The 12,502-nt window shown below is 43.3% G+C and overlaps 2 protein-coding genes across 2 annotated transcripts; both read left to right on the top strand.

Annotated features, from left to right (window-relative positions):
• Positions 1-924: 924 nt before the first annotated feature.
• Positions 925-3,285, top strand: LOC108902129 (elastase-1). Its single transcript, XM_018703874.2, has 8 exons — positions 925-1,091; positions 1,308-1,405; positions 1,522-1,622; positions 2,056-2,181; positions 2,357-2,493; positions 2,597-2,739; positions 2,884-3,033; positions 3,157-3,285. Exons 1-8 carry the CDS (start codon positions 1,052-1,054, stop codon positions 3,166-3,168), a joined length of 807 nt encoding a protein of 268 aa, XP_018559390.1. The 5' UTR covers positions 925-1,051; the 3' UTR covers positions 3,169-3,285.
• A 4,947-nt stretch (positions 3,286-8,232) lies between these two features.
• On the top strand, positions 8,233-11,745 carry LOC108902128 (elastase-1). The gene is made up of 8 exons (XM_018703873.2): positions 8,233-8,395; positions 8,510-8,613; positions 9,157-9,257; positions 9,590-9,715; positions 10,070-10,206; positions 10,325-10,467; positions 11,288-11,437; positions 11,640-11,745. The coding sequence occupies exons 1-8, from the start codon at positions 8,356-8,358 to the stop codon at positions 11,649-11,651; spliced, it is 813 nt and encodes a 270-aa protein (XP_018559389.1). The 5' UTR covers positions 8,233-8,355; the 3' UTR covers positions 11,652-11,745.
• Positions 11,746-12,502: the final 757 nt, after the last annotated feature.

The raw sequence follows: 12,502 nt of genomic DNA, 5'->3' as shown, positions 1-12,502 counted from the left end.
ACATCATAAAGTTTAACTGTGTTTCTAAAGAAAAAACTGCTCATATTTATAACCAGAAAGAAAAACATCACCCAGTCAAAGATTTAAATAACCTCCTTTTAGACTGAATTCCACAGCTCATGTCTTTATTTACTCTGCACCTCAGTGACATTGGTAACATTTCCTCTCATTTCTGACTTTTTAAATATTTGCTAAAACAAACAGACAGAATATTCTGTTTTGGGAATATTGTAAAATATATTGAAGATGTGGTCGATCATCATGGTCAGATTTTAATTTGTTGTTTATACAGCAACAGAGAAAAAACGTTTACCACCCAGCTGATGTCACTCAGTCACACCAGAAACACTGGCATCAACAATGAAGATTGATTTTTCATTTTAAAATCTACCTTTGTTGTATGCTGTTACAAAATACCTGTAAATGAGCATCTTCCATAGTTTTTAACAGCTTTACTCCCTCTCAAAGAGTCACATAAGATATGACACAGGAACATGTTACTTACTTCATAATTCATGCTGGTTCATATGTGCACGCCATTTTTATTTTCTGATGTAAATATTCACAAACACTTGCACCATATTTCATCAGAAAATTCATTTTAAGGTTTAATTCTGGAGAATAACAACAAAAATGATTTCCATGCATAAATACACTGAAAGACCACTTTAGAAAGATTGGGTGAGAATCGTGGTAAAAAAAACATTAACTCAGCCAGTCAACATTACACTGCCGTCTTTAGAAGACTCACCTAAAATACATGTGGTGAACTTTATCAGCTGAAATAAATGGATAAAAATCCTTCCTTTGAATCAGTGTGTTTGTCAGTCTACGTGTCATTCTTCAGTCTGAACCATTTTCTACTGGTCAGAGCAGGAGGTGTGTGGTAACTGTGATAACGCTGTGTGAGACAGAGCACAGGTGCATACCTGGTTTTTGTCATAGGGGACAAACAGCCACATTTTTCCACCGCAGCTGAAGGTCAAGCTGAGATATAAAAGAAGGAGAGAGGGGTTAGTTCCTGGCAGAAACGTTCAGACACACTGCAGATATGCTCAGGTTTCTGGTGTTGACAAGCCTCGCAGCCATGGGTAAGAAAATATCAGCAAACACTGTGCTCTACAACCATTCATTATTGATCTCTGTGTCTGAGTCATTCGCTCTCTTAGTCTCAAGTTAGTCACCAGTTTGTAGTTCAGTCACCACACAGGAACTCCAGATAATCTGATCTGCCTGTTCACTACCTCTCCTCTCTCTGGAAAGTAAATAATAAACCAGTGTTTTTATTCTTGATTTTTTTTCTCCAGTGCTGGCTGAGCTGGAGCCCCAGCCCAGGTACCTGGAGGACAATTTTGAGAGGGTTGTGGGAGGTGAGGTGGCCAAACCCAACTCCTGGCCCTGGCAGGTAAACAACTGTAACACAGAGTCAACAGTTAGATTCATGTTAAAGAAACTGGACTGTTTGAATGATGTTCAAACACTCGGAAGCTGGTCATCTCAGGTCTGTTTTTATCTCTGTAGATCTCCCTTCAGTACAAATCTGGCAGCCGCTACTACCACACCTGTGGAGGAACCCTGATTGAGAGAGGCTGGGTTATGACTGCTGCTCACTGTGTGGATAGGTAACACAATGATTAACCAGAGCACACACTCAGTATTCCCCAGCTGTGTGTGTTTTAGCTGGATTTGCCTTAAATAGAAAATAGTGGCATTTGTTGAGAATCCACTGCTTCCTCTTATCTTGAGAGCCAGCTATGATTTATTTTGGTGTTTTTAAATGTCAGCAGCATGAGGACATTTCTCACAGCCTCATTTATAACTGTCACATACCAGAGGGGATTCATTTATTTGATTAGGAATAAAAGTCTCCAAACCACAGAATCAAAACAAAAACACAACCACAAGTCAATTCATGTGTTTTACGGTCTTTATTTCTTTGCATCAGTTTACTGTAATAAAAATTCATGAGGCTGGAGCTGACTTTCAATTAGTCACCTGACTCACAACCCTATCTAATCATGGTTTCTCTTTGCATTCTTTTTAAAAATATAACAGCAGCAGGACGTGGCGTGTCATTATCGGTGAGCACGACCTCAACAGCAACAGTGGCAGAGAGCAGATCAAAGAGGTCGCCCAGGTTTACATCCACCCCAGATGGGACTCTGGCAGAGTGTCCAATGGGTGAGACTCTTCAGCCGACATGCTTTTGTTGATTTGAGGAGGTATCTGTTACTTTGAGACTCCTTTGTTTCTCAAACATTTTTGAAACTGGTGTGGGGTAAGAGACAAGATGTCTTCTGCAGTAGTGAGGTATCTCCTCCTGTCCTCCTGTTTGATCTGTGGATCTCTACCTCAGGTACGACATTGCCCTGCTGCGTCTGTCCTCCGCCGCCACCCTGAACTCCTATGTCCAGCTGGGCTCTCTGCCTCCCTCCGGCCAGATTCTGCCCCACAACAACCTCTGCTACATCACTGGATGGGGACGCACCTCCAGTGAGTTGTCTGTCTGATCATCCTGGGCTCAGTTTCAGTGTCGAGGTTGGGTCCTCTCTATACAGCTCAAGATATCTTATCTTTCCTGTTTCATCGTGTCTAGCTGGTGGTAGCCTGTCGGCCCAGCTCAAGCAGGCCTATCTTCCTCTGGTCGACCACAAGACCTGCACCAGCTACGGCTGGTGGGGCAGCACTGTTAAGAACACCATGGTGTGTGCTGGTGGTGGTGCTGAGTCTGGATGCAATGTGAGTCTCCTGTCTTATATTTTACTTTTTTTTTGATAAGGTTTATTGTTTGTATGCCAGTGAAGGAGCAGAGTGACAAGTGACAAAGTCTCTGAATCACCATGTTCACAACACTGATGCTCTCTTTAATCTGGCTCCTGGAAGGGTGACTCTGGTGGCCCTCTGAACTGCATGGTCAATGGAAAATACTACGTCCATGGTATTGCCAGCTTTGTGTCTGGTTTGGGCTGCAATGCTGCCAAGAAGCCCACCGTCTTCACTCGCGTGTCCGCCTACATTGAGTGGATGGACTCGGTGAGTATGAGGGACATGTACATTCATGATATGTGGTAGAATGACCTGTGAAAGAACTCCTCATTAGTCTTGTAACATGGTTTTGGTTGTGTAAGATGTCTGATCAGAACTCCTCTTTTGCAGATCATGATGTAAACAGATGACTTGTCGATGTTGGAGGACACAGAGACCGCATTCAACCATCTGTTCATCTGCTTGTGCTTCTTCACTTGTCTGGCCTCATTTTGCAAAAATAAACTTGATTAAAGTTTGTGTGATGACTCAATTCTTCCATCAGAAGGTTTACGCAGCCACAGTAGAGATGTGGCAGCTTGGTGTCACACATCATCACAAACTGTGATAAAGTCTGAGACAGATGACAGGTGTGTGTCTGACCGCGGCCGAGTTCAGCAGAGTCCACCTCCAACAGAACTCAGCTCAGGGCACATGAAGGAAACTCAGAGGCGTGTTTCACAGCCACAGGTGAGAAATGTCAGTGCTGCAGATATGATCACACGTATGTATAATTAACACAAGAGGAGCCATGGTCAGTGGTGTTTTCAGAGAGCAGCACTGCAGGAAGAGTTGTGGGAGGTGAGCAGGTTCCTCATCAAGACTCATCAGGTCCTGGCAGGTTCAGCATCACAGAGCCAGGCTCTTCCATACAGCACAGGAGGCAGATAAAAGCAGCATACTGTAGTTTTATCTCCACAACAACCTCATGTCCGCTCATTAAATATGAAGCTACAGCTGGTGAGCTTAGCTTAGCTTGACCAGCACTGCCCAAAGGTGAGAAAATGCATGAATGTGATACATAAAGACACATAAAGCACATATTAATCAGTGAGCTTTGGAGGTGCTGCCAGGTTAGATATTTTCAGATAGGACCTTGCTGGCTGTTCTCTATGCTATGCTAAGCTAACTGCTCCAGGCTGTAGAATATTTGATTTGACAAGGTTAACAGCCTTTGAATGAATTTGATATAATATTTTCTGTTTGTGTCATGTGTTGTAGTCAGGATGTTTCTGGTGATCATTTGCTGCTGTGATTGTTTGATATACTTGCAGTAGAAGTTTTTTTAGTAATGCCATCTCCCTACATGTTTGTCTGTGAACTTTCAGCTGGTGGAATCAGAATGAGACGGGCCTACCTTCCTCTGGTCGACCACCACACCTGCAGCAGCTCCGAGTGCTGGGGCAGCTCTGTCAGGACCACCATGATCTGTGCAGGAGGAGGTCCTCAGTCAGGAGACAATGAGAGTGTGCTGGAATGAATGATATGATAATATTCAATATACAGTTTAAAAATTGATTTCCCAAATTTATGCAGTCTAGTCAAATCATGGACACACAAGGTTATATCTGATTAATATGAATCCACTCTGTTGCCAGCTGAGGAAAATCTGATGAACTTTTCCAAAGTTCTCTCAGTCCCATAATCAACTGTTGGTGCCTGCAAAACACAAAATACTATTTACACATGTTACACGTGATTTTTACATTATTATTATTTCCATGGTTCACCTACCTGTTAGACTCTGGGTTGTTCAGAGCATCATCTCTGATCAGGTAATGAACGATGTTTGAAATGATTGGAAACATTCTTACAACAGAAGCTGATCTAACTGCAGCTAATCTGCCTCTTCAAACCTTTCAAAAATAAAATGATTCAAAATTAGTATCGGCGTTTTTATTTTTGTCTCTGTAACTGGCTCATGTCCTGAATTTTTCCACAGGGTGGAATTTTTTTGCGTCAATGACATTGTTGTGATGAGCCTGATGAATATCTGATGTATGACACACCATCATCAGGATCCTTTCATTTAGATCACATCTTAACAAACCACTGTCTCAGCCTAAAAATTTGCATTCAACATTTTGCCATTCAGAGCAGCATGTGAGCATCCGCAAGTTCCCTCTGTGACAGAAACGGGACAAAGACAGAGACGAGCAGACGGTGCACCGAAGGGCCTGTAGCAGGGACATGAGGATACACTCTGTGTTTCTGACATAATGCAAATGTCTTCTATTCCTGAGCTCTGACAGCCCCCGGCCCTGACTAACTGCTGACATCCACTCTGCAGTGTTTGGCCTGTCCCTTTGTATTAGTTCAGTTATTTTTCAGATGAAAGTTTTGTTCTTTTTTTCAGAAACTGTTCTGATTAGTGTTTAATAAACAGAAGGTTTGTGTTGGCCTGTCTGCGGCCTCTCTGGTGGTTTGCTGACATTTGAGGAGTGAGCACTGAGGCACTACAGGAGGGAAAAGTAGATGCATGATAAGTGTCTGCCTATGGTGGGAAGTACACATGTGCCACAGCTGTGCTATAATCACAAGGACAGACAGACAGACAGACAGACTGACTGACAGACAGACTGACTGACTGTTGTCACTGGCGAAATCCATTACATCTTGTTTGTCTGAAATGATTTTTTATATTTTTATTTTATATTATCTTTTTTTCCTCAGACTTTCATTTCCACTTTTTTATGCTAAATCTGGTAAATGTTAGCGACTGTTTTATTGAATGTTTCATTTCAACCTTGAAACACTGGACTATCCTCCATAAATAAAGGTAGAACTGGGCCTGTGGGAAGGTTTTATCATTTATGTGAATGGATTATATGCTGGTTACACGCTCCCAGCTATACTTTTATTGTTACAGGACTGCTGCAATGGATGTTTCTAGCAAGGCTGTTTAAAGTTAAAATAAGGAAGTCTCTGTGCTCTGTGTACTGATTAGACACCCCTCTGTTTATCACATGATCACATCTACAGGGAAACAGTGGAACTGTTTTTTTTTTTCAGTTCTATGATAAATTAATATGATAATAGCTCCTTTTAAAAAAAGTTCATTCGCTCCAAAGGTTGCTTGGCTCCAAATAAGAGTTCATATACATACAGCAGTGGTGAGCGTCAGACCAACAGCTGGAGGAGTGGCTGACAGCTCTCAACAGTTCAGGACTGCCAGGAAGATTCAAAGTCGGGATACATCAGTATGACATCTTACCCAGAATCTTACTACTTACACCTGTCAAAAAGTTTGTGAGGAGGATAAGTGTCACCTCTGTAGGTGGTTGAAACTCCCCATCAACAGCCTCAGTGAGGGAGGTGCTCAGTGAGGACTGGGAGGAAGTGGAGGGCACAGGAGGCAGTGGACCAGGTGGGATCCAGGCTGTTGCAGTTGGCTGAGAAGGCTTAGGCATCACTCCAACAACCCACTACAACAAAGCCAAGGGAAGAGAGGTGGGACCTGGTCCAGAAGGAAGTGAGAGCTGGGGTGGAGGAGATATGCTGAAGTCAGATGGTAGGGATGGAGCAACAGGGTGCGTGGATAAGATGGGAACAGGTGATGATCTCATGGGCTGAGCTGTGGAGGCCTAAACCCTTCAAATCTCTGATCCAGTCTGTGTACGAGGTTCTGTCCATCTAACCTCTTCTGTTGGGACAAGGTCAAAGCACCAACTGGTCCCCTGTGTGAAGGAGGAGGAATACTGGAGCTGATCCTAAAGCACTGGGGGAGGGTCACTGCTGCTGGCAGCATGACCAACAGCGGTGACTCCATTGACCAGATTCATCTTCTCAGACTGGACGTGGAGACATGGAGTCAAACATCTGAGAGCAGGACAACATCCACATCCCAAACTGAAAGCCCCTGAAGGCTGCAGTGAAACAGTACAACTGGCAGACAAAGGGCTGGCTGACTCCCAGAAGACATTATGAAGACCAACCTTAGACCAGACACTGGGCTGGTCTCTGAGACACAGAAGCAGGTGGTCATGCTGGATGACTGGTGGTAGAAGACTGTCTGCCAAGCTAAGCTAACTGACATGACAGTGGTATCAATCCTCTCAGGTGCTGGGACTATCAACAAGGAAGTGAATTAGAATATTTGCCAGAATATTCCTTTAAACCTCTCATGACAAAGACTGGCAGATACAGTAAGTTTGGGTGCGAGGCAGGAGTTGAGTTGTTCGATAACAGAGCTCATGCAGCATGTCACTGATGAACAGGATGTGAGCTTGGTATTTTCAGTCTGAATAGCTGAACAGTGGAAAACAGTGCTGTTACTTTCTGAAGCTTTGGTGGCACAGAGCCTGTAAAACAAAGCTCAGCGTTGTTTCTGCCTCCTAAAACAAAGAGTCTAAATCTCAGAGAATCATGAATGAATCCAAAGGAAATCAGAGTAAAAACATTTCTTCAAATCAAAATCCAGAGACTGAAGATGTAACTAATAACTGTGTCCATCTCCCTGAAACCAGTCACCTGTTGCAGCAGCTCTTTGTACTCTACACCACCATCACTGAATTATAAAATCAGATTCACTGAGCCTCATGAATACGTATCAAAGGCTTAAAGTAGAATACTGGAGCGAGGCCTCGGGCTTTTTAAGCTTTAAGCATGATCGTAATCTACATTAATCAACAACTTGTAACTTGTAACATGTGAGGACATACACACTCAGCTCTGTCCAGCTGCTGTTAGAGCAGCTTTGACTAGACACTCATTCCTCACGTATCCTGAGTCTGCGTTGTGGATCCATGCATGGTGCACTGTCATACAGCACATTTTCTACACATCACGCATGAAAGTAATCCTGTATAACCCTGACTTACACGTTCATACAGTTTGAAACGTCCTGAGGTGCTTTATGTTTCTAACCACTCCAGCTCCTCTGCTGAAACATGAACATGCTGGATATTTAAATTAAAGAAGCGTGTGTCTATATTCACACTCAGATTCTTTGTCTGAGTGCAACATAATTTTGAATACAAATATTTTTTTCCTCTGAACATTGTGGTTGATGGCCTGAAGTTGGTTTTCCATACAAACAGAAAGAGAGCACAGACACAGACTGCCTCTGCAGAGTTACCTGTACCTGAAGGTGGGTTTTAACAGCAGAGCTACACTTGAGGAAAATGTCAGAATGTATTTGTGTGTGTTGTGTTGAGCCTCTTTCTGTCTCTGGACAGTGGTGAGCAGCAAACAGAGACCTGAAGGTCTGAGGACAGACTGTAGTTTATGATTTGAAATACTGGATTATATCAACAGAACTTGTTTGGTTGGATGTGACTTGACGATGGGGAGAAAGTCTCACAGTAAACCTGCAACTGTTACTACCCATATTCACTGCCAAAGGTGAAGTTTTAGGTGAAACAGACAGAAACATATTTGTAGCAGAGTCAGCAGTTCCAGGAATGAATCCAGCGTACTGATAACTGTGAGACAGACACAGGTGGACACAGATACACACACACATCAGCAGCAGCAGCAGCAGGGCCCTGAGGGTATAAAAGAGAGGTGGTCAGAAGTGTGTGGTGCAGAAAGTTTCAGGAGACTGCAGACATGCTCAGGTTCCTCGTGTTGACCTCTCTCGCAGCCCTCGGTAACAGCTGTCAGCTTCTTCTTCTCTTTTGACATTCTGCACACACACGCCTCCTAACACACTTGAATACATGATGTCTGACTGTTGTGTTCCCTGTGCTTCTGCTGTGCTCAGTGCTGGCTGAGCTGGAGCCCCAGCCCAGGTTCCTGGAGGATGACAGTGCTGAGGAGAGAGTCGTGGGAGGCGAAGTAGCCAGACCCAACTCCTGGCCCTGGCAGGTACAGTAGGCCCAGTCCATGACAGAGGGGGAAGAAGTACTCAGGTCCTTTATACTTTGATAAAAGTAGGAGTAACAGCAGACAGCAATAGCAGTCTGCCTCCTGCCTGATGAGAGCAGGGCAACCCTTATACAGAGTCAGACCATCAGACACACCAGGACCTAACCTGAACCTAACCCTAACCACAGGCTGTGCATGGGACCGGGCTCACTGGCTAATCACATTCACCTCTCACAGACCCACAGTTCATACTGTTCTCCCTGTTAATAACAAGCACAACACAACATCCACAGCCACACATCTGAAAACACCTGTGGGTAAACAGGGTCTGTAATCAATAATCATGCATCATATCATACAAACTGATCATATGGTTTGTATCAAAAATCAAATTAACTAGTAAGTGAAGTAACTAGTGAGGTAAAAAGTACAGTATTTCTAAGATGATACTTTAAAGACAGTCTGATGTCAGGACACATTTATCAACCATGTGACTGGTTGAGTTTGTTGCTGCTGTAATGCTCTCCTCTGTCCTTTCATCAGATCTCTCTTCAGTATAAATCTGGCTCCAGCTTCTATCACACCTGTGGAGGAACCCTGATCAGGAGAGGATGGGTCATGACCGCTGCTCACTGTGTGGACCGGTGGGAGTCTCATGCATCACAGAACAGCTGCTGAGCTAAAGCCAGCAGAGATATGGATGAAGCAGCAGGATATGTGTTCTGACAGAGCTGAACCTTTACATTAATATATTTCATTCTAGTTCTCATGGCTTAAGTGCACAGCTGAGACATCTTAGATGTAAATTTGACTGGTTGGTATTTCAGCTGTCTGTTTGAATTAAGTATCATAGAAAAGTAACAGGCCTCCACAAAACACAGTTTCCATGTGAAACATTGATTTTCAACAGATGTGCTTGGGTTAGAGAGAACTGACTGGTAGACAGTGGAAGAATTCTGTTTTTTCATACCCACAGCTCCAGGACTTGGCGTGTTGTTCTTGGAGATCACAACATCAACTCTCACGAGGGCAGAGAACAGTACATGAGCGTGAGCCGCGTCTACATCCATCCCAACTGGAACTCCAACAATGTAGCTGGAGGGTTAGTGCATCCTGGATGTGGTCTGACCCACTTCTGCTAACAAAAAGAGCAAATATGATATATGTACATCACATATTAGAAACACTGGATACTTCAGTTATCTGCAAACATGTAAAAGTTACTAAAATGTCAATATTTCTGAGTTGGACCTGACAAAGACAGTGAATTACAGCCGGGGCTTTAAGAAACTGTGATTAACCAAGTTATTTGTAGATTAGTTTAGAAAATAATCTGCACATTCATAGTAATGAATAAATGTTAGCCCTCTGTGACTCTAACTGAGGAACAGACAGCAGCCTTCTCTTACAGTGAGAGAGACTCACTGACCTGAGGTCATGTTGTCCTGACCCTCAGCTGGGACATTGCTCTCCTGCGTCTGTCCTCTGATGCTTCTCTGAACAACTACGTCCAGCTCGGCGCCCTCCCCCCCGCTGGTCAGGTCCTGCCCCACAACAACGCCTGCTACATCACCGGGTGGGGACGCACTCAGAGTAAGTCTGACATGATGATACATCCACAGGTCATGATCAGTTCACAGTTTACTTACAGAAAGAAAGCCACCTGCAGCAGTGTCACAGCTGTGAGATGTGTGTCCTCTGCTGTCCTCAGCTGGAGGTCAGCTGTCCGCCCAGCTGAAGCAGGCCTACCTGCCTGTTGTTGACCACAAGACCTGCTCCAGCTCCGGATGGTGGGGCAGCACCGTCAAGAACTCCATGGTCTGTGCTGGTGGTGGCAGTGACTCTGGTTGCCAGGTGAGTCTGTATGAGGACTTAGGACTGTAACCAGTTCTCACATTTAAAATTGATGTGTACAACATGAGTCAGTATGTGAAGCCTGATATTTCAGGCTAACACTTTCTGATCAGCCAGCCTGTATAGAGGCTGTAAAAGTTGGAACTAATGACTTTATTAACGGTTAAAACATTATTTGCTTTTGCTTTGTGGATCAATCTTCAGCTGTCGTTTGACCATATAACCACTCACCTTGTAAAAAAGAGCTGCCGAGAATTTTTCAGCCTAACAACCCAAAATGTCTTATTAATGCTGAAAACTGATGAGTAAAGGACTGGAAACATTAACAGAGGCAGTTATAACTTATCAGACAGTGGTTTTTAATCCAGTGGGACAGATTGGTCCCAGCTCAGACTCTGAACGCAGCACTCAAGCAGACTGGGAGAAACACTGGGAAGAACCTGTCAGAATTTAGTCCCTCTCCACAGTGACAATGTGAAATTAAATGTCTCCCCCTGAGCTGAGGCCTGACCCCTTCCTGTCAGGGAAGATATTTTGGAGGACACATCTGGGATTACTTGCTGCATCAGCGGGGGCATAAGTCACTGACAAAGATCCAGGCTGGTGCTTCAGCTGCACAAAGTGTCAAAGTCTCACAAACTTGTGTTCTGCACAAAATTGCTCAAGGCTGTCTGAGATTAAAAGGGGATATGAGAAGTAAGTGGGAACATGTTGTTGTTTGAGAAAAGCCGGGCGTTTTTCCAGCTCTGCTCGGGAAGTGCAGGGATGAAGCCATCAGTTGTGAGTTTTTGGCTCTCTAATGTGTTTTGTCTGAATCCAGGGCGACTCCGGTGGCCCTCTGAACTGCAGTGTCAATGGCCAGTGGGTTGTTCATGGTGTGACCAGCTTTGTGTCCTCCTCTGGCTGCAACGCCTACAGGAAGCCTACAGTCTTCACCCGCGTCTCAGCCTACATCAGCTGGATGAACAGCGTCAGTATAAGACAACACAACAGAATGAGTGTTTAAAGAAATGCTTCAAACATGACAGTTGAACAGAGTAGGCTATGCATTAGTTGAGTTATAGTTTATGTTTTTTATTTATCTGTTTAACCTTATAAATCTATCTGTGTGATATTTTGTTCAGATTTATGTGGATAATCACATAATGACTCACTTGTCCTTACTTTGCCAGATCATGGGTTGAGAACAAGGTCGATCTCCATGGAGACGAGAGAAGACTCTGGATTCATCTCTGTTTGTGTCCAACTCCATCAGAATAAAATCTCTCATGATGTGCATTTGTTGCCTTGCTTCATTTTTTTGTATTTTGAGAGGGAGACAACAGACAGTGGTCATCTCAAGATTTACTGAGGGAAGCAGCTGGAGCTGAAGAGTCATTTAGGAAGAATTATTTAGATGTATTCAGACAGTGGTGTCAGTGAATAATGTTTAACAGGAGGTCATTTGTGTGTGATGACCTTTTGGCTACTAAATAGATTTTAAAAGTGACAAACAGATCATTAAATATTGCTCTCAGTGAGGCAGTGTTTAAGCACCTTTTATCATCAATATATAATCAGACTGTAACAAATGTAGTTTCTTGGACATAAAAAGGAGCTGATTTCAAGTGATGGAAAGAGGCTGTAAAACAGGGAATAAGAGCAAATGAACCTGTTAACAATGAAGTTGTTGTTCAACAGGGAAACAACATTAAATGTCAAAGAAGAAAATTACATATTAAACTGTATGAGGAAATCTCTCAGAGGCAAACAGGACTTCAAAATGCCCTTATGTTCCACTTATAACATCAGCTGCATGTGAATAATTCATAACTGCACTAATGTTTATCAACATATGACAAAGTAAACAACAATAAACTAATAAACTGGGTTTCAGTATACACAGGTGCTGTGCATACAAACAATAATCAGGGTGAATATTACACTGATGTGAATTAAGTTAGAACAGTGTTCATGTGTGTGTGACATTAATATTTCAGACACGTTCACTGCAGTCAAATATACATGTTCTCTTTCATTCACTATCACATTTGAC

The sequence above is a fragment of the Lates calcarifer genome, linkage group LG12 (genome assembly GCF_001640805.2).
Source record: "Lates calcarifer isolate ASB-BC8 linkage group LG12, TLL_Latcal_v3, whole genome shotgun sequence".
NCBI lineage: Eukaryota > Metazoa > Chordata > Actinopteri > Centropomidae > Lates > Lates calcarifer.
The sequence above is the reverse complement of the archived record's forward strand: the minus strand, read 5'-3'. Positions and strand labels throughout refer to the sequence as shown.